At 30.9% G+C, this 18,878-nt stretch overlaps 2 protein-coding genes across 3 annotated transcripts; one reads left to right on the top strand and one right to left on the bottom strand.

Moving 5' to 3' along the window:
- Positions 1–978: 978 nt before the first annotated feature.
- Positions 979–4,821, top strand: LOC107953988 (peptidyl-prolyl cis-trans isomerase FKBP62). 2 transcript variants are annotated; one of them, XM_041097501.1, is made up of 13 exons: positions 979–1,368; positions 1,470–1,556; positions 2,109–2,369; positions 2,483–2,557; positions 2,660–2,740; positions 2,828–3,022; positions 3,113–3,205; positions 3,302–3,477; positions 3,586–3,708; positions 3,796–3,942; positions 4,027–4,154; positions 4,234–4,354; positions 4,530–4,821. In XM_041097501.1, exons 1-13 carry the CDS (start codon positions 1,188–1,190, stop codon positions 4,578–4,580), a joined length of 1,719 nt encoding a protein of 572 aa, XP_040953435.1. In that variant the 5' UTR covers positions 979–1,187; the 3' UTR covers positions 4,581–4,821. The 2 variants fall into 2 exon arrangements, 1 of the variants encoding a protein (XP_040953435.1); XR_005916131.1 differs by lacking the exon at positions 4,530–4,821 and having other exon boundaries at positions 3,796–3,943; positions 4,029–4,154.
- Positions 4,822–12,357: 7,536 nt separating this feature from the next.
- Positions 12,358–16,513, bottom strand: LOC107953989 (transcription factor bHLH62). The gene is made up of 8 exons (XM_016889438.2): positions 15,455–16,513; positions 15,197–15,376; positions 15,051–15,116; positions 14,651–14,719; positions 14,444–14,515; positions 13,461–13,682; positions 12,759–12,855; positions 12,358–12,671 (listed from the first exon to the last, which is right to left on the bottom strand). Exons 1-8 carry the CDS (start codon positions 16,268–16,270, stop codon positions 12,634–12,636), a joined length of 1,560 nt encoding a protein of 519 aa, XP_016744927.1. The 5' UTR covers positions 16,271–16,513; the 3' UTR covers positions 12,358–12,633.
- Positions 16,514–18,878: the final 2,365 nt, after the last annotated feature.

Raw genomic sequence — 18,878 nt, 5'->3', positions numbered from 1 at the left:
AGTCGCACCGTATTCTCCGACAAAAAAACAACACCATTCTCGGTGTGGCAAACCTCACCATCGTAGTAAATAATAGCACTAATACGTTCACTCATATTTGAAACTCTAACCTTCTTAGCCTCTCTAAATTGTTTCTACTGTGACTTATGCATTCTGAGAACATTTTCTGCCAAATTTATAGCCTCAGCCCAAACATGCTACTGTAGCAAAAGCGCGTCCACAAGGGCGCGATTTCACAGATTCTTTTCAAATAACATCCTGCTAGAAGCGATTTTATACTATTTGCTCAGAAACGTCAAAAAAAATTATTTCTTACATGACCTACTGTTGCAAAAGCGCGTCCACGAGGGCGCGATTTCACAAATTCTTCTCAAATAGCATCCTGCTAGAAGCGATTTATACTATTTGCTCAGAAACGTCAAAAAAAATTTATTTCTTCCGTGACCTACTGTAGCAAAAGCGCGTCCACGAGGGCGCGATTTCACAAATTCTTCTGAAATAGCATCCTGCTAGAAGCGATTTTATACTATTTGATCAGAAATGTCAACTCGAAATTATTTCTTCTAAGACCTAAAAAGCCTGAACCTTAAACCCTAAAAGCCAAAAAAAGCTAACGTGGGAAAAACGGAAAAATTGCGTCCACATCAGTGCGATGTCAGGGTACGCGTCAGGAAATTACGTCCACATCAGCAGCGTACCCTGACATCGCGCTGACGTGGACATGATTTCGCGGAAAATGGACCATTCCGGTAAATAATTAAATAATAGACCTATTTCAGTAATTTAAAAAAAAGAGCTTTTATTGGTAAATTTCCCTTGTCAAGTGCTAGTTAATTTTCAGGGTCCAATCAATTTTTTATCTAAAAAAACAAATAGATTAAAATTTAAAGTTTGAGGACCAAAATACTTCAAAAACAAATTAGAAGGGACTAAATTTAGCATTATGACTTATTATTAAAGTTAAAGACAGACGGCTAACGCCTAACGAAAAACCCTTGTTAGAAGCCTCTAGAACCCACCGTCTTTTTCTTTCTTGATCTTACCTTAGTCTCTTCCCTTCGCATCTCAAAGCTTCCCATTCACACTCGTTTCTTCGTTTTTGACGAGCTAACTCACTCACTCACTCAGTTACTCGTTTTCTCTTTGGCACACTCGCTCGATCTCTCTCTAGATTTTTCCGATTATAAATGGAGGATTTCGATATCCCGGCGGCGGAAGACATGATGAACGAAGATATGGATCTTCCCGACGAGAGTCCCATTCTGAAAGTCGGAGAAGAGAAGGAGATCGGAAATCAAGGCTTGAAGAAGAAGCTTGTTAAGGAAGGTGAAGGTTGGGAGTATCCTGAAATCGGAGACGAAGTTGAAGGTATGAATAAATTATACTAATAAAAAGCTAAGAAAATGCTTTTTTATTTTATTTTAAAAATCAAGTTGTTTTGGATTCTGATTGTTTGTTAATTGTTGCAGTTCATTATACGGGGACGTTGCTGGATGGAACTCAGTTCGATTCAAGCCGTGATAGAGGCACTCCTTTCAAGTTCACTCTCGGTCAAGGTAAACGAATATAAGTCTTATTTCTGTTTTTAAATTTTGTGTAATTAATTTAATTTTCCGCTCTACATTGGATTTGATGGAAAAATGGCAAACTTAATCTTCTAAGTATAAGTTTGATTTTAGTTTTTTTTAACCTATTAGTTAAGCTTGTTTTGTTTCTTCTATTTACAATTATGGAACTTATATTAAAAGTGCGATGAGGAGTTTTTGAGATAAAACTTTAGCGTTCCTGCTTGCAGCTTGTTTAAACTTACAATGTGAATATATTTTTGAACTTGTTTTATTTGGAACTTAATGGAGGCATGTCTTTGAATCTTATTGATTTGTTTCTTGTTGATATTATGAGTTTTTTTTTTGGGTCTTTTGATGATAATATTGAGGGGCAAGAACTCTGTAAGTTCGAGATGTATTTGATGTGTTATATGAATGTTTTATTGTTAAGTTCCAGCTTAGTATTGGACCTCTAGGTATCTTTTTGTTGAAGTGAAAAAATCTGGTGAAGTGGGGGTTTGCCTTAATATTGTATTTCGGCTTTCGTTTTAATGTTTGCAGGACAAGTTATTAAAGGATGGGATGAAGGTATTAAGACAATGAAGAAAGGTGAAAATGCCATCTTTACCATTCCCCCTGCACTTGCGTATGGCGAGTCTGGTTCACCACCAACCATTCCCCCTAATGCAACCCTCCAATTTGATGTTGAATTGTTATCTTGGACAAGTGTCAAGGATATTTGCAAAGATGGTGGGTTATTTAAAAAGATACTTATTGAAGGTGACAAATGGGAGAATCCAAAGGACCTTGATGAAGTGCTCAGTACGTATCGTAATATGTTCTGTCTTCATTTAGTTATTAATGATATTATAATCAAGAGGGGTGTCTATTTTGAGCTAGTGAGGTTTAATAATGGGTTTTTATCTTGAACGCAGTTAACTATGAAGCTAAGCTCGAGGATGGCACAGTGGTGGCAAAAGCCAAAGGCGTAGAGTTCACTGTTAAGGATGGTTTGTGTTATCTATGCTGCTGTTCTTCATCTTATTTCCCTCGTAGTATGTCACCTGTAATTCTTAAAATACCCCTGTGATTGGTTCTTCCTCTATGAACAGGTCTATTCTGTCCTGCTTTGGCAAGGGCTGTTAAGACAATGAAGAAGGGGGAGAAGGTGCTTCTTACAGTGAGGCCACAGTGTAAGTTATTCTATCTATTCAATAACATGAATGTAAATATGTCGGTTCTTGTTTCTGATGTTTAACCCTATTTTTACTATGATAAAGATGGTTTTGGTGAGAAGGGGAAGCCAGCCACTGGTGCTGAAGGTGCAGTGCCTCCAAATGCCACACTCTTGATTACTTTAGAGTTGGTTTCATGGAAAACTGTGACTGAAGTAACTGATGACAAGAAGGTTATAAAGAAGATCTTGAAGGAAGGAGAGGGATATGAGCGCCCAAATGAGGGGGCTGTTGTCCAAGGTTGGTGTTAAGTTATGAGAAGAAATTTCAACCTTCCCTATCCAAAACAATTTGATGTTGAATATGTATCTTTTATGCATCTTTTTGCAGTGAAATTGATTGGGCAACTGCAAGATGGTACCATATTCTTGAAGAAGGGCCACAATGAAGGAGAAGAATTGTTTGAGTTCAAGACAGATGAAGGTAACAGATGGTCCTCCCCCCCCCCCACAAAGACACACACTCTCTATTGACTTCATGATTTTAACTGAATTATGACTGCTTGAATTTTTGTTACAGAACAAGTCATTGAAGGTCTTGATAGAGCTGTGTTGAATATGAAAAAAGGCGAAGTAGCACTGTTGACTATTGCACCTGAGTATGCATTTGGGTCATCCGAGTCAAAGCAGGAGTTGGCTGTGGTACCGCCAAACTCTACTGTTTACTATGAAGTTGAGTTGGTATCATTTGTCAAGGTTAGTGGATCAGTATGCATGTTATGATTTAGTTTCTTTGTTGTGTATCTGCGAAATATTTTCTTGGAAATTTGTTACAAGTGGTTTCCATGAGCTGCTTTTTTTCAGGAAAAAGAATCATGGGATCTGAACACCCAAGAAAAAATTGAAGCTGCTGGTAAAAAGAAGGAAGAAGGAAATGTATTGTTCAAGGCTGGCAAATATGTGAGAGCTTCTAAGACATATGAGAAGGTATTTAGTGCAATGAACGTGTTCCCTTGTAAAAGTTTCAGTTTCTACTTTCAATAGCCTGTCATTTATTGTTGTTTTTATGTGCAGGCTGTTAAGTATATTGATTATGATACTTCCTTTAGTGAAGAGGAGAAAAAGCAGTCCAAGGCGTTGAAGGTTGCTTGCAATCTGAACGATGCTGCTTGCAAATTGAAACTAAAGGACTACAAGCAGGCTGAGAAGTTGTGCACCAAGGTTAGAATCCTCTTCATGGCAACAATCATGATTTCTTGATAGATATCATAACGATGTTAACTGTTCCGTTTCATCCACGTGCAGGTTTTAGAATTAGAAAGTGCAAACGTGAAAGCACTGTATAGAAGGGCTCAAGCATACATCAATCTGGCAGATTTGGATTTGGCGGAGCTTGATATCAAGAAAGCTCTTGAGCTTGACCCTGATAATAGGTAATCGCCCAACAAGCTAATACACCCTTCTAGTGTCCCAAATCATGAACTCAACGTGCTTATTATTGTTTGATATCAGGGAGGTGAAGCTCGAATACAAAGCTTTGAAAGAGAAGATCAAGGAATATAACAAGAAGGAAGCCAAATTCTATGGCAACATGTTTGCCAAGATGAATAAAATGGATTCTGGTGATTCCAGTGTAAGTGTACAATTGCCCATATAATTGAAGAATAATTATTTGGAATGTTTGTACAGGCATTGAACGTTGCCTATATAATTGAAGAACTATTATTTGGACTGTTTGTACAAGAATCTTTGATGGGTTTTTTTGTGATGATTCTTGCCGCTGATCTTGTCTTGATCTTATTGACCAGAAATCAGCTGCAAAGGAACCCGAACCAATGAGCATAGATAGCAAGGCATAGGTGGAGATGAAGCAAAGCTTGGAGACCTTAATCAATTAAAGTGAAGTTGATGATCCCTAGCCTTTTATGGTCTTTTAACTACGTTTGTTCTATTTGCAGGACAACTTATCTTTGACATAGAGAATTTGAGTTGTAATGGATTCGTTTCTATCTGAGGTTGGTTGACATTTAAAAAAAAGAATTCTGTTTATTGGAGATTTATTTTCAATATAAGGGGTACTGTCCCAAAAGATTGAAAACTTGTTGGTTGCTTTTGTGGTTGATATATTATTATGTTATTATTGTAGCTTTAGGGAAGAACTGAGCTCAATTGGAGTTAGGAATTTGGGATGTGTTTTGGTAGGGTATAATGGTTGCTTTAGGAGTTGGTCAGAATAAATCTAGAGATTAAAAATTAGGTGTAAAAAGTGAAACTTCTGAAACTACAGTTTTTTTAATTTAAGATTATTACAGTGAGCAAAAAAATCGTAAGGTGTGTATGATATTCAAACATGAAAAAATTGATTTGAATTGGTAAATATGGAGTGGAGGTTGGTCTTGAGCGGAGTTGATGTTGGAGTATAGAAATGGATAGGGCTCAAATCGAGACTTGAATTTTGAGTTTACAATTGTTGAGGTCGGATTTGTTGAAAATGAAATCATGATGGATATCAAATCTTAGAATATTAGGGAATTAGTTGAGGTATCATTCTGGAATAGGTTAAATAAGTGATTTACTCAATTTAATTGGATAAATCAGTAGGATGGGTTGTGTTTTGAATTTCTCATATTATTGAAATAAATTATATGAGGTGCATGCATTATCTCATATTTGTATTTAGTATCTCTATTTTAATTTGGTCATTATAAGTCTCTGTACTTTTAGAATTTAAAAATTTTAGTTCTAATCGAATAAAATTATTAAATTCATTAAATTTTGGTATTTTTAAAATTTGATATATTATCATATGTGTAATATCATGTTTGTTGTTTTTATATAATAATCACGAAAAATTATTTGATGAAAATTTTGATTCAAGTTTTTTTTTTTAAATTTAAAAAATAGTCAGTAATGAGTCAATTGATGAACATAGATTAAAACTATAATTTTATTGATGATATAATTTAATCAAATAGATTAAATTTATTGTCATTAAGTTAGACTAAAATTTTAAAATTAGAAAAATATAAAAATTAAAATATAGTAGTAAACTACATGCAGAATTTAACGAGATATTTATTACAATCAAATGGTCATTTTATGTACCAAACAAAAATATTTTACCATTTGGTCTAATGTGGCGTTGCTGCTAAACATTTAATTCAAGCCAACAAGGCCACAAATTTTTATACCAATTAATTAAGGGAGAAAAAATGTGCAAATGATGGGGCGATGGGCTACAAAAATACTAATTAACAAGTGTTTCAGATACTAGTATTAAAACTTGATTTACGTGCGGTCGAATAAATTTATTTAGTACGATTGTGTGAATCAATTGAATTAAATTTTATATTTAAATTTATCGATTTTGAACAATAAAACCAAGATCTTAAAATTGAAAATGAAATCGAAATCGAAATTGAGCTTGTTTTATGGCAACCAAAGAAGCTTTGAAATGCAGAAAAGCAAAACAACAAATGCTTATAGTTGGAGAGCATGAAATAATGCAAGGTTGGTGAAACAAATGATGAGGCAAAGGTGGTTTCTTCACACCCTGTTTTTATTTCTCTCCAAACCATATAATAAATGAATATAGACCAACCAAAGTTAAAACTAGTGCCCCAATAAGGTTTCTAAAGGGTGATGAAATAGAGAGAAATGACTTTGTTACCTATCCTAATCATCATATATACATTTGTGCCCTACAATAGCAACCACTAAGGTTCAAATTCCATCCCTTCAAAGTATGGTTTATTATTTTGTTGTTGTGAATACTTGGATTGCTTTTAATTTTTTTTGGAGGGGTAATTGAGATTTTGGTTAGCACATGGTTTTCAAGATTTTGATTAAGACTTGTTACCAATAAATTCCATTATTAAAAACCCTAAGGTCAATAGAAGCATAATCTTGTGAAGCAATAGAGGGTTTTAAATATCAATATTGAGGTAAAAGTATCTTAAAATTTTCTGGGTTAGAAGTTAGTTTGCATTTTATTCCTTTTATTTAGAAAATGGATAAATTAGTTCATGTACATTAAATCAATGAGTAAATCAATTTCTTTTTTGCTAAAAATTTCATCTATTTGTATGATTAAAAATTAGCGTGGCTGATGAAATAATCAGATAGTGACATGTAACGTGTCATATGTACGTCATGTTGATGTACAATAAATAGTTTTTACTAGTAGAAATCGATGAAATTTTCAAAAGAATGATCAATTAGCTCTTTAATCTAATGTACAGGGATTAATTTACTCATTTTTTTAATAGAAATGATAAAATGCAATACAACAGAAACTTCTATAGTGCTTTTACCCAATATTAAAGACACTTTTTGAAAGAAAATACCACTAATAATAATGGTAGTAATGGTCGTGGTACTTTGGTCGTAAAAACAACTCTCGAACAATTGAAAGCCAATTCAAACCGTAATTTTTAATCGATTTGGTTTGACAAAGATGACAAACTTACTATTATCAAAATAGAACTATTTTCGTTTAACTTATAATTAATTTATATTTTTAATAATTTTTTATAAAATAAAAAAAAAGGAAAATAACGTTGAAAAAGCATACATTTAAAAAAAAATAAAAACAAAAACGGATGAATCAAACTGATTCATACCAATGGAAGTTGTTCTAGTTCAGTTACTTTTTATATTCAAATCGTTTTTTTGGTAAATAAAGCAATTCTAATGTGATTACAAAGATATCAGTATATTACCAAGTGACTGGCCAATGTCTGATTTGAGTAAATTTTTTATCGAAATCGAAATCTCTGTAAAAATTTGCACCTCATTGCAATATAAACTTGGAAGTTTAGCTATATGGTCAGCAAATTTGTTATGGCCCGTCAGAATATATCAAAAATGAACTCTCCAATCAAGATCCAAGAGTTGGTGAATCAGATGCAACTACGACATCCTACTATTTGCAGCACCACTTGCTAGAATAGTTTTAACTACCAAAGCATTATCATGTAATCATAATTATGGTTTAAACGTTAAAGTGTAGCGGAAAAGATTGAACATAAATACCTCCGGCCATTGCTTGAACCAAATGTCAAAATCTGGACATTATAACACCAATGTCGAGCGCGTTAAATAATCGACGAGGACGTCGAATTTAGCTATACGAAAACAAGAAAATCCTCAAAGTCTTCTAAGCACTCGAAAACTTCACTAGATGAAATTGTTTTTAATACTGAGGGACCTTATACTTTGGGATATTTATAGTGATAGTTCCCATCAAAAACCACAAAAACATGTCCTACTATCACACATACACCCACTATCACACATACAAGATGTGGAAGTTGGGCAACAAAACGTGGAAGCAAAAGTGGGGAAGCATTCCCACGAACCAAATGCATGTCCTACATATTACACTCCAACTTTAATTGTCTACAGTTAGAATCTCATGCTATCTTTAGACATTCTAAAATAACTTTAACCTCAATCTTGAACAACGATTCTTCTCCAATCCACATAATGAATCAACTAATCCATTTAGTAGTGCCATTTATCACATAATATTTGCTCAATGAGAATAGTACTCTTGTCTTTCTCTTTTTATTTGTTAATTTCCCTAATTTCAGAGTTATTTATATGATCTATAGTTAGTAAACTTAAATATAAATTTTTTTTCAATATGATCCATTTATCAAACCCCAAAAATATAACATAGCATTCCATTTATAATTTTGTAAGCAAGTGATCAATCTATTGGTTCTCATTAGATGGAATTGAATGTAATTTGACCAATTTTATTGTTGTTTAGGTTTAATTGGAAATTGATTTTTTTTAATTCACGAAAAGTGGTATACAATTAGACTATTGAATTAAAATTAATAACCTAAATAAGATAATTATATAAAAATTGGATCATAGTTAAGCTTTATCAATTATGATTTGAAACCGACTTTAGAGAAAGGGATAAAGTAATATTCAATCCAAGCTTAACGACTAAATTGAGAAATTTTGTTAAGTTTTAAAATTAATGTGGAATAAAAAAATTGAGTAATTTAAACACTAAATGTTATTTTTTCTTTAGATGAATTGAAAAATTGAAATGCCAACTAAGCTTCTTATATAGCAGCTCTGTCAAGGTTCTGAACTCTAACAGAATCAATCAAACATAATAATTAACAAGATATATATAATTTTCTATATAAAACCTTGTTTGCTCTAAAGAAATTTGGATGGAAAAGGGTTAATTTCATAATGTATTTCAATTATTATTCGGATTTTTAATTATTTTTTAAATTTTAAAATGGTTTAGTCAGATTCTCAATATATTCATATTGCACCAATTATATCATTTCATCGACTTAGATGTTAATCCAAGAGTTAAATGTCAATTTTATTTTATGTAATGTAGGTGGACCAAATTATAAATATTTGTATACTTTATCACATAGATAACTCGGATTAGGTGTTATAAAAAATCCAAATAGTGTCAATAAATTTTAGGAAGGTTGTTTTTCTTTTTAATAGGTTAAATTTAAATTTTCCATGTAGAAGATACACTTATGTTTATAATTTGATTAACGTATTTCACATATGCTTCATTTCAGATCTGAATCCACATTTAATGCCCAAACTAATAACTAGGCTACCTTAATGAACTAATTAACGTGGTATTGATATTTGGAGGAGTCAAATAAAATATTCAAAATTAAAAGATTAATTTAAAATTCGAATAATAGTTTATAACCAAAAACATTCTTGATTAAAACGCGTCATAAGTCCCTATACTGTTCAAAAATTGAGAATTTAGTCCTACTCTTTTATTTCCATGAATTTGTCACTCTATATTTCAGATTTCAAAATACAAGTCTAATTGTTAACATTGCTAAAATTTTTGGTTAAATTCGAGTTGATTACAACGTTATTTTTTTTAATTACATGGCTACCAAGTAAGTATTTTTTTTTTCAATGTCACACCAACAAATTTAACAGAAAGTTAACAAATAATTGGACGTAAATTTTGAAATATGAAAAATAGATAGACTAATTTCTTGAAAAAAGAAGTATAATAATCAAATTCCAAATTTATAAAGTGAATAGGGACTTGGGCATATTTTAACCAAAATTCTCTCAATTCAATCCCTAAGCACGTCGCTAAATGATTGAATGTAAACTTTTCAGCGACAGAAACTGTCACAATTAAAAAGAAAAAAGAAAAAAAAAACCCACACTCAATAGCATCTTTTCTGCTAATTAAACAAAATAATAGGCCCTTTGAATTAAAATATATAAAAAAAGATTACAATTAAAGCTGCAATTTCAGAAATCCTGGAATTTTTTACTTACAGACCACAATTTATAATTTAAAAGTTTGAGCATCTACTCCACTATGCTAAACGAACTTCAATTTTTTATTAATAAAAAATTAATATTGAATAAAGCACAGAAAGACGAAGATTCGTAATATAATTAGATTGGAGATTCACATAAGATAAATTTCCAAAATAAAAAAAATATTATTCACTCCCTTTATAAACAATTATACATATAGTAAAATTTCACTTTAGTCATGTAAAAATAAAAATAAAATTATGTTAAGTCCACTTAAATTTAATAAGATCATCAGTTAATATATTATAAATTATATATTGATATATAAAAAAATTTATAATTCAATTTCACCTTCCCTACCCAAATTTATGGATTTCCCCTACAAATTGCGTGAGGTAAGTACCCAAGGGTGAAGATAGAAAATTGCTTAAACGGGGCCAAAAAAGAATAATAAAATTTTAGGGACCAAAATATAAATTTACCATTATATTAATTTGTAATTGCATAAATTTAAAGAAACTAAAGGGATAACTCTACCACGTTTTGGGGGGGGGGGACGTACCTGCCTTGCCTTCGCCTCTGTAGGTACTTAAAAGACTCAGATCTCAACTTTTTTCAATAATGCCCATACCTTATTAGCGTCACAACACGTACAAAATAATACACATTCAAATAATTAAAATTAAAATTAAAATTAATCGTCATAAAGCACAATTGAATTGATACTCCAAATATATCTGGACATAGCTCAAACATAGAGGGGCTTAAATCACCACAACCTTCCCGTTAAACCAATACCAATAAAAGTATCATGGAGTCTCAATATTAGAAGTCGAATTATATTTTGTCTAATCTAGTAAAAAACGGGTAAATTAACTCATGTGCATTAGATTAAATAGTAAATTAGTTTTTTCTATTAAAAATTTCATTAATCTGTAATGTTAAAAATTGATTCTTATACGACAACATAAGGCACACATAACACGCCACGTGTTATTGTTTGATTTGTTATTTGATCTAATCTATAAGAATTAATTTATTTATTTTTTTAAGTGAAGAATAATAAAATATAATACATTTAAATACAAATTGAAAGTTGAAACTAAATAAAATTGAATGATTTAGGGGACCAATGAGAATCTAACAACTGCCAACCTGGGATTCTTTTGATGCAGAAAAGGGGCAAAAAAAGATAAAGAAATTAAAAAGGGGTGGTTATAACTTCTAATCTTTTTTGCTTGTGGTTGACAGCCTTGACTTTCAATTTTCTTTTTAATTATTTTTTTCTGTCACAGTAAAAGGAGAAGAAAAAGGGACAGAAGCTTCTTTTCTTTTCTTTTTTTAAATATAAGAGCCCTCCTAAAGTAGCAATCTTTAGGCAAAACTTACCATGGTTGTTAGAAATCAGTAGGTTATTTCAGTTTGGGCATACAACTAATTTTTGAACAAATCGGAGATAAAAAAGGATTGACTTAGTTGAATTAATAATAATTTTTTTAATTAAAATCGAACAGATTAAATCAAGATTTAATGGTCTGACTAGACTATTTATTCGACTTTATAAAACCATGAATTTTAGGGTCAAACTTCTTTGTATCAATAAGTCTGTGGTAACTTTGATTTAAATACTTGTAGGTGTTTGTATGGTTTTGAAAATTGAAATGAAATGAAATTAAAATATTTCAAAGTAATGGAAAAAATTGAAATATGAGACTAATAAAATTGTTTCGTTGAGCTGTCGAATTATAATTTCTAATGAAAATAAAATCGAAATATTATTCTCATTTAGTTGCGATGCCCTTAACCTTAGTACTTTCGTAAAATTCTTGTTTTCATCCCTTTAGTATACTAAAATAAGAGATTTAATCTCAAAATTTTAATTTAGCATTATCAATTAGCTTCAATACCAATGATTTATCCCTTAAAGTACCTTTTCTTTCAACTTATTGTGCTGACATGATATTTTGTGTGTTAAAAAGTTTTTTTTAGGAAAAATTTAACGGTATTAACTATTTAAATTAGTTAATGATATTATAAAATTAGATGATTAAATTGTAAAATTTCAAATTTAAACGACCAAAAACAAAAACTGACCTAACTTTTAAAAATTTCTTATAATCCACCTTCTAGAAATGAATAACAGATTGGTCTTTCTTTTCTAAAATGGCAATGAGCATGGTTTGAGTTGACCCCTCAAAAATCACCAAATCCTTTAATCACTCTAACAAATACAGCTGCTTAACACTAGTTTATTATGAGATCAAATCCCTCAAGTTTGATGTGACTCCAAAGCAAATAATAATGTTTCAAATATTAATGAAGAATGAAAAAGGCCAAAAATAAAATAAAAATTCTAATGATAGTAATTAGCATTAATTAATACTATTATCTTACAAACAAGTGGTGCTGTTTGCTATGAAGACCATTTGCACCATTAAATACCCAAATTTTATATTGAATAATTTGGTTTAAAAAAAACCCACAAAAAAAAATGAAAATTAGAAGACAAAATCATTCATGCAATGGGTCCATATTAAATTTCTTTGTAATATATACAGCATCACAGCCATTTTCTCCTTTTTCTTTTTCGGCTCTAATTCTGGATTAAAATGGTTATTAGAGCTCAACTTTCATCTGGGATACTTGATTTGAACCTGCATTAAAACAATCATAATTAATTCATTTTAATTTTTTAAATTTATTTCTTAGTCCTTATACATTTTTGAATTTTTTTTACTTACCCTGGAATTCTGATTGTAATGCCATTTCCCTGCTTTGATTTTGGCCTAACCCCATTTCAACTATGGTTTGAAGGTCACCTTCACAAAATGCTGGGTACTGCAAATATAAATTTAATATCAGGTAAAAGTTTTAGAGATTTAGAACTCTGAAATTGAAATAAAAAAATAAGTTTTTAAAACCGGATTGATGATTGAACCGATTAGATTACTAGTTTTCAATTTGATCGGTTTAATCGGCTAATCCAATTTTAATTAAATAAATTATTAAAAAAATCATAAATAGAAAAAATATTCTGGTTCAAAGCCAATTCAACTCTTTGTTCGGAATAGGATATTTGTCTATCAAGCTCCAACAACCATGAATAAAATGATAGGAATCGGGTTTTTTTTTGTCACCAACTATCCACTTTTGTCTTTTTTTTGGTACATAAAAATCGAAACACTAAAAAATTCAAGGGTGACAAAAAAGACAAATTTAAATAGTTGGGTAACAAAAAAATATATAAATAGGTGACTACTAATGTAATTTATCTATAAGATTTTTTATGAGTTCACATTTTTTTCGTAGACAATGAGTCCCAGCTAAATTAATAATCAAACCAAACTAGAACCCTAAACTGGAGACAAACTCTCTTAAAAAAAAATTTATTCACGTGACTCAAACTCAAAATCATTGTAAAATTGTAGAAAAAAGAAATTTACCTGAGGCATAGATGGAGTGAAATGGTGAATTTGGGGTAAATGGGTGTTGAGATTGGGATGTATTGAAGTGTCTAATTGGCCCACCAAGCATTGGGACATTGTCCCATTGGACATATTGGCATGATGATGATGTAGTGCTGGATTTTGCTGTTCAAATATGGCTGTTGCCGAGGAATCCATTGGGAATATTTGATGTGCCAAACTATTGTTTGATTCAAACATCTACAAAACAACAAAAGAAGATACATATATATACATACAAAGTAAATCCCAATTCAAAATATTTGAACCATTATATGTATTTATATAAATTTGTCAAATTATATGGTTTTGGTTCTTCAACTACATCCAAATTTAAGTTTTGGTCCTTTTATTTTTTATAATGTTATTAGTTAGATGGTTTAAATAAATTAGGTTAAAATATGTCATAAGTCCCTATACTCTTTGTAAATTTGAAATTTAGTCATACTTTTTAGATTTCAAATTTTAGATATAACTATTAACACTGTTAAAATTATTTTGTTAAATTTATATTTACCATAATGCCTTCTTTTTAGTTACATTGCTACCAAAGGAATTTTTTTATTTCAAAATTTCACACCAATAAATTTAACAAAAAAAAATTCACAGGATTAACAATTGAACTCGAATTTTAAAATTTAAAAAGTAAAGTGACTAAATTTCATGTTTGTGGAAAATAAAAGGACCTATAACATATTTTAACCCATAAATTAATACCGTTAAGATGAGTTTTTTCTTTAAAAAAAAACCCTATCTCATGCCCAAAAAAAACCATGTTAGTATGACGAGTTGGAAGAAAGGTTTTTAAGAAGAAGAAAAACTCCATGAGAGCATATAGATTAATTAACAACATTATAAAAATAGAATAAATAATGTCGAATTAAATTATAGGACCAAAATAAAAATTTGACCCTTTCAATTTCATGTGTATTTATCTAATGTAGTTGAATCTTTAGACTTACCTCCTTTGGCATTAAACCATCCATGTTAAAGTCCAGCCTGGTATTCACTGAAGCTAACTTCATTGAAAGGAACTGCCAATAAAAAATTATCATTAAACCATTAAAGTCAAAAAAATAACAAAAAAATAAAAAGAGCTTAAATCTTAAGAAATTAAAGCACCACACGTTCATCAATAAATATGTTAAAAATAAAAATAAAAAATTTACCTCAACTTGACGTTGCAATGATTGAACATAATTTATAATTTCATCCAGCATTAAGGCTTTTCCAGTCACCTATACAAGTTGGAAAATTCAATATTTTAGGATTCCAGCAATAATATTACCAAGTTGCTCTTTGGTCTAATCCTAGTTTTAGCCCCTCTAATATGTTGAACTCTGGGATTTAACCCTTCTATTTAATGTTGGCATAATTTGTCAGTAAGTCCTAATTGATGAGATCGTCAATTTTTTTTAAACTACGTGAAATTTTACATTCACAATCTCATCAATTTGAATCTACTAAATTATGTCAAATTAAAGCAAAAAAGATAAAATCTCAAATTTTATCGTAATATAGGGACTAAAAATAAAAATAGACCCTTTGTTCTTAGAACAAAGTACAAACCTTGTTGCAACCAGGGACAAGATTTTGCAGAAGCTTCATTCTCTCACTGATTTTCTCTCTGCGGACCTAATCAAAATGATAGATAATATAAGAATCAATGATAAAAATGCAAAATTCCCAGTAAATTTTTTTTTTTTAATTCTCACTCTTTCAGCTAAGCTATGGCTATCAGTAGCTTGACCCCTTCTTGCTCTAACATGAATGTAATCTTTGGGTGGCTCAGGTGGCTTTGTATTTCCTTTTGCATCATCCTCTGTTTTGATCGAATCATTTTGGTTTCCATTGCTCTCGGTTGATTTGCATCGTTTCTCATTTGATTCAGTCCCCTGGGGATAACAAAATTAGTTGATTAATGAATGTTTTTAGAACAAAATTTTGAATGAAAATCAAGTTTGATTTGATACCTTTGGAGCATTTGTTGATGGGGATGTTGAAATTTCATTTGTTTTTGCTTTGGGGACTGTTTTTCTTTTCCTTGAATTGGTACCTTTTGAAGGTTTCAAACTTGGGTCACCATTGGTAATGGAGGATTCTTCTTGAGAATGAGATAACTCGGATCGATCTTGTAATGGTTCAATTACTACCATTGCGTTCAATGAAGGACTGCTTGAAACACGGGGAATCTTGCGATTTGATGATAATGGATTAGATCTGTAAGGGGAAAGGGAAGGAGAAGGGGAAGAAGTATCATTGAGTCCGAGTTGACTCGTTCTGCCATTAAAGCTTCTACTACCAAAACAAGAGAATTTCGCCGCTCGTTCTGCAAATCCAGGATCGGCTGAGAAATCAGTCACGCTTGAATTCATACCCATTGATTTCCCTAATCTGGGTAATTTCTCTTTCACTAAAGTATTCAATGGTAAGCTTAATTTAGGGGGAGAATTCAATGGAGTGCTGTAACAAGATGTGTTGGTGCTGTTAGCTATTAATGGTTGTGGAGAGATCTCACCGGAGTTACCACCGATACTCCCTAATTTTCCGATCAATTCCCTGATCATAAAACTCTCGTTAGAGAGATTTGAATTCGATGCTACTGGAGAAGACACCATTGAACTCAGTGCTGACTCAAATTGTAAACCGTAATCTGTTGAATTCAACTCAGTTGCTTGAATTTCCATGGGTGAAGATAAGGATTGCCAAGCTGTTGATAAGGGTGATGATAATGACTGCCCAAAGTCTAATGGCGGTCCTTGAGCACCAAGAAAAAACTGGTTTTCCATTTTGAAAAAAAAAAAAAAGTATGTTAGCTCAATGTGAAAACCCAGATCAGGAACTGGTTTAATTCTAAAAAAGAAGGAAGACCCAGTTTGATAATGTAGCTTGGTTTTTATATTTTCCAGGAAAATGAATGAATTATGGCATCAAAATGGTTGAAACTTTCGTAGAAAAATGTTTGGTGAAGAAAATGATAAGCAAGAAGAGAAAAAAAGTATAAGAGGGAAAGGGGATGTCTTACGTTCAGCTGCAATGGAGTTATATAGATCTAAATAAATAGTTAATATATATTTGGAATTTAGTATTATAATTTTAATTTTAAAAATATAATTCATTTATTTTTCAAATATAAAATTATAACTTCAAATATTAATATAGATAAAATTATTTTATTAAATTCGGATCGATTATACAGTTACATGACTTTCAAATAAATATTTTATTTTATTTATTCTTTGTCAAAAGAAGAGAGAAAGTCGTGTTTATACACGAACTCGTTGTCGTGTCCCTATGCCATGCACATCTTCTAATAAGAGATGTACGATTTCACCTGGGGGTGCATACCAACAAATTTAACAAAAAATAATAATAATAACAATTATTACACCTTATTTTTTAAACTCAAAACATATAAGAAATAGTTTTTTGTAAATAAAAGTAAGGGGTGGTCAACAGTAGCAGATCATGGACTAAGCTTTGGAGCGGGCTAATTAAAAATTATTAAAAATTTTGAGAAGTTAATGAGAACTTTTTAGAAAAATGAGGGTCTTAGTTAAAATTTTTTAGCCTTCGTGAGATTTAAGAGAATTTTTAAAATTTTGAGGTAATCTAATTTTTTTTTAATTCAAGGGAACATTAAAATTTTCCAAAAATTTGAAGCTATTAATGTCCGCTCTACTCGTCAACGGGACCTTGTCTCAATAGTAAGGTTGAAGCTCAAGGAACTCTAAGATCTCGTGTTTGAATTTTGGATTTTTTTTCTATATTTATTTGGATTATAGTTTTTTTATTATAAATATCTGGATTATAGTTAGATTGCTATTGATTTAATTATTCAGATCAGTACTTAAATAATTCCAATTAGAACAATTAATATAGTTATAACTTAAAAGGACTAAATTTCAAAAGTATCAAAGGTACATGAACTTAAAAGCATATTTTTCATTTTTTAATTTTCAATTTTTATGATGATGGTGCATGTTACTGTGGTTGTATTAATATTAAGCAAAGCAATTATTATTTAATTATTATAAAATATTGTTAGTGTTGTTTTGGCCGTAAATGACGGAGGAGGGAACTGAGGGGTAATTGGCGGGCCTTAAACGCCAAAGCACCAAAATGTCGTCGTTTTCCTCTCTCTTGAAATTCTCAATGTCTCTCCAATCCAAACCCATGCTTCCATAACTTCTCTTGGAACTCCACCATGGTTTATTGGTTTTTACTTTTTAGGGTCAACAAATGATTGTTTTAGATGGATTTTCATTTTTTTTCAAGAGAAGTCTATGAATTGTAATCTGTTTTGAGTTACCAGATCCTTCAATAAAATGGGTATTATTCTTGATGGGATTTTGTTTCTAACATTGTGTCTTTAACGAGAGTCTGAGAGCTACCTTAAGTGATACCCAACTTGTGCTCGAGCTTTACCATCGATTGCCAATTCTTCCGTTTCTTTGGTAGTTTGCCTATTTAGGCACTCAACAAGATGTTCCGACTCTATGAACTTAATGTCTCCTTAGGCACTCAAACTTTTGGTAAAGTTGGCAAACAAAACTCTCCACAAAGGAAAAAATTGGACTTGTTGAAGGGTCGGAGATTACGAGCGAATAACACTTCATAAACTATTCTTGAAGGAGTTGAAAAGTCCTAAACGGGCTATTTTAACATACTTAAGCAAGAGCCTTTGATCTAATCAATTAGATCAAATGAATTGTGATGACTAAAACGATTAAATTAACTAATAATATCTAGGACTTTCATTGTTAATTAAGAATATGTTAGGATTGAGTTTTAGCACAAATTCTAATACTAATAAAATCGTTTTTTATGAACAAAACATTATAGCTAATTGTTTGTGGCAAAGTTCTGAACATTAAAAATTTTTACCTTATTACCAACATATGTTGGGAGTAAAGGTAAAATAGATTGTAGGGCAACTCAAGTTTGAATATTAGAGATGATATTATTCGAAGGAAAACTATGAAGTCTAAAAAGATTAATCTTTATGGATTGTAAAACGAATATAGAATATACATTGATCATGCCAAAGAAACTATTACCTTATTAATATGAAAAAATAACTATTAACGAAAATCAAATAGCATTATTTTTAGCTTTTGATAAAAGAGTAAAATGGAAAAGTTTGAAATTATAGTGGTTCGTGATAGTTTATTTGAAAGGGGTAGGGGTGAAACTTGAAAGTGATTGGAATCTAAGTTTTTGGGAAGATTGAAATTCAAGAGGAAGAATGGAGATAGCTTAGAGTGTGAAAAGAGAGAGTTGTTCTTTTATGATGTCTATGAGCTTAAAATAGGCAATTCTGAACATTCTGAGATGTCATGTGTTGTCATTGTATTAGTTTTATATTTGTTTTGTACTTTTTAGAGCCTAGTCGAC

The sequence above is a fragment of the Gossypium hirsutum genome, chromosome D07, assembly GCF_007990345.1.
Source record: "Gossypium hirsutum isolate 1008001.06 chromosome D07, Gossypium_hirsutum_v2.1, whole genome shotgun sequence".
Lineage (NCBI taxonomy): Eukaryota > Viridiplantae > Streptophyta > Magnoliopsida > Malvales > Malvaceae > Gossypium > Gossypium hirsutum.
Note: the sequence above shows the minus strand (reverse complement) of the source record. Positions and strands in the feature narration are given on the sequence as shown.

Excerpts from the sequence above, each read along its gene's own strand:
- LOC107953988 (XM_041097501.1), top strand. The coding sequence starts at position 1,188 with ATGGAGGATTTCGATATCCCGGCGGCGGAAGACATGATGAACGAAGAT. Across the intron at positions 1,369-1,469 it reads AATCGGAGACGAAGTTGAAG|TTCATTATACGGGGACGTTG; the intron begins GTATGAATAAAT and ends TAATTGTTGCAG. Across the intron at positions 2,741-2,827 it reads TCTTACAGTGAGGCCACAGT|ATGGTTTTGGTGAGAAGGGG; the intron begins GTAAGTTATTCT and ends ACTATGATAAAG.
- LOC107953989 (XM_016889438.2), bottom strand. The coding sequence starts at position 16,270 with ATGGAAAACCAGTTTTTTCTTGGTGCTCAAGGACCGCCATTAGACTTT. Across the intron at positions 14,516-14,650 it reads CATTGCAACGTCAAGTTGAG|TTCCTTTCAATGAAGTTAGC; the intron begins GTAAATTTTTTA and ends TTTTATTGGCAG. Across the intron at positions 13,683-14,443 it reads ATGGTTTAATGCCAAAGGAG|ATGTTTGAATCAAACAATAG; the intron begins GTAAGTCTAAAG and ends GTTGTTTTGTAG.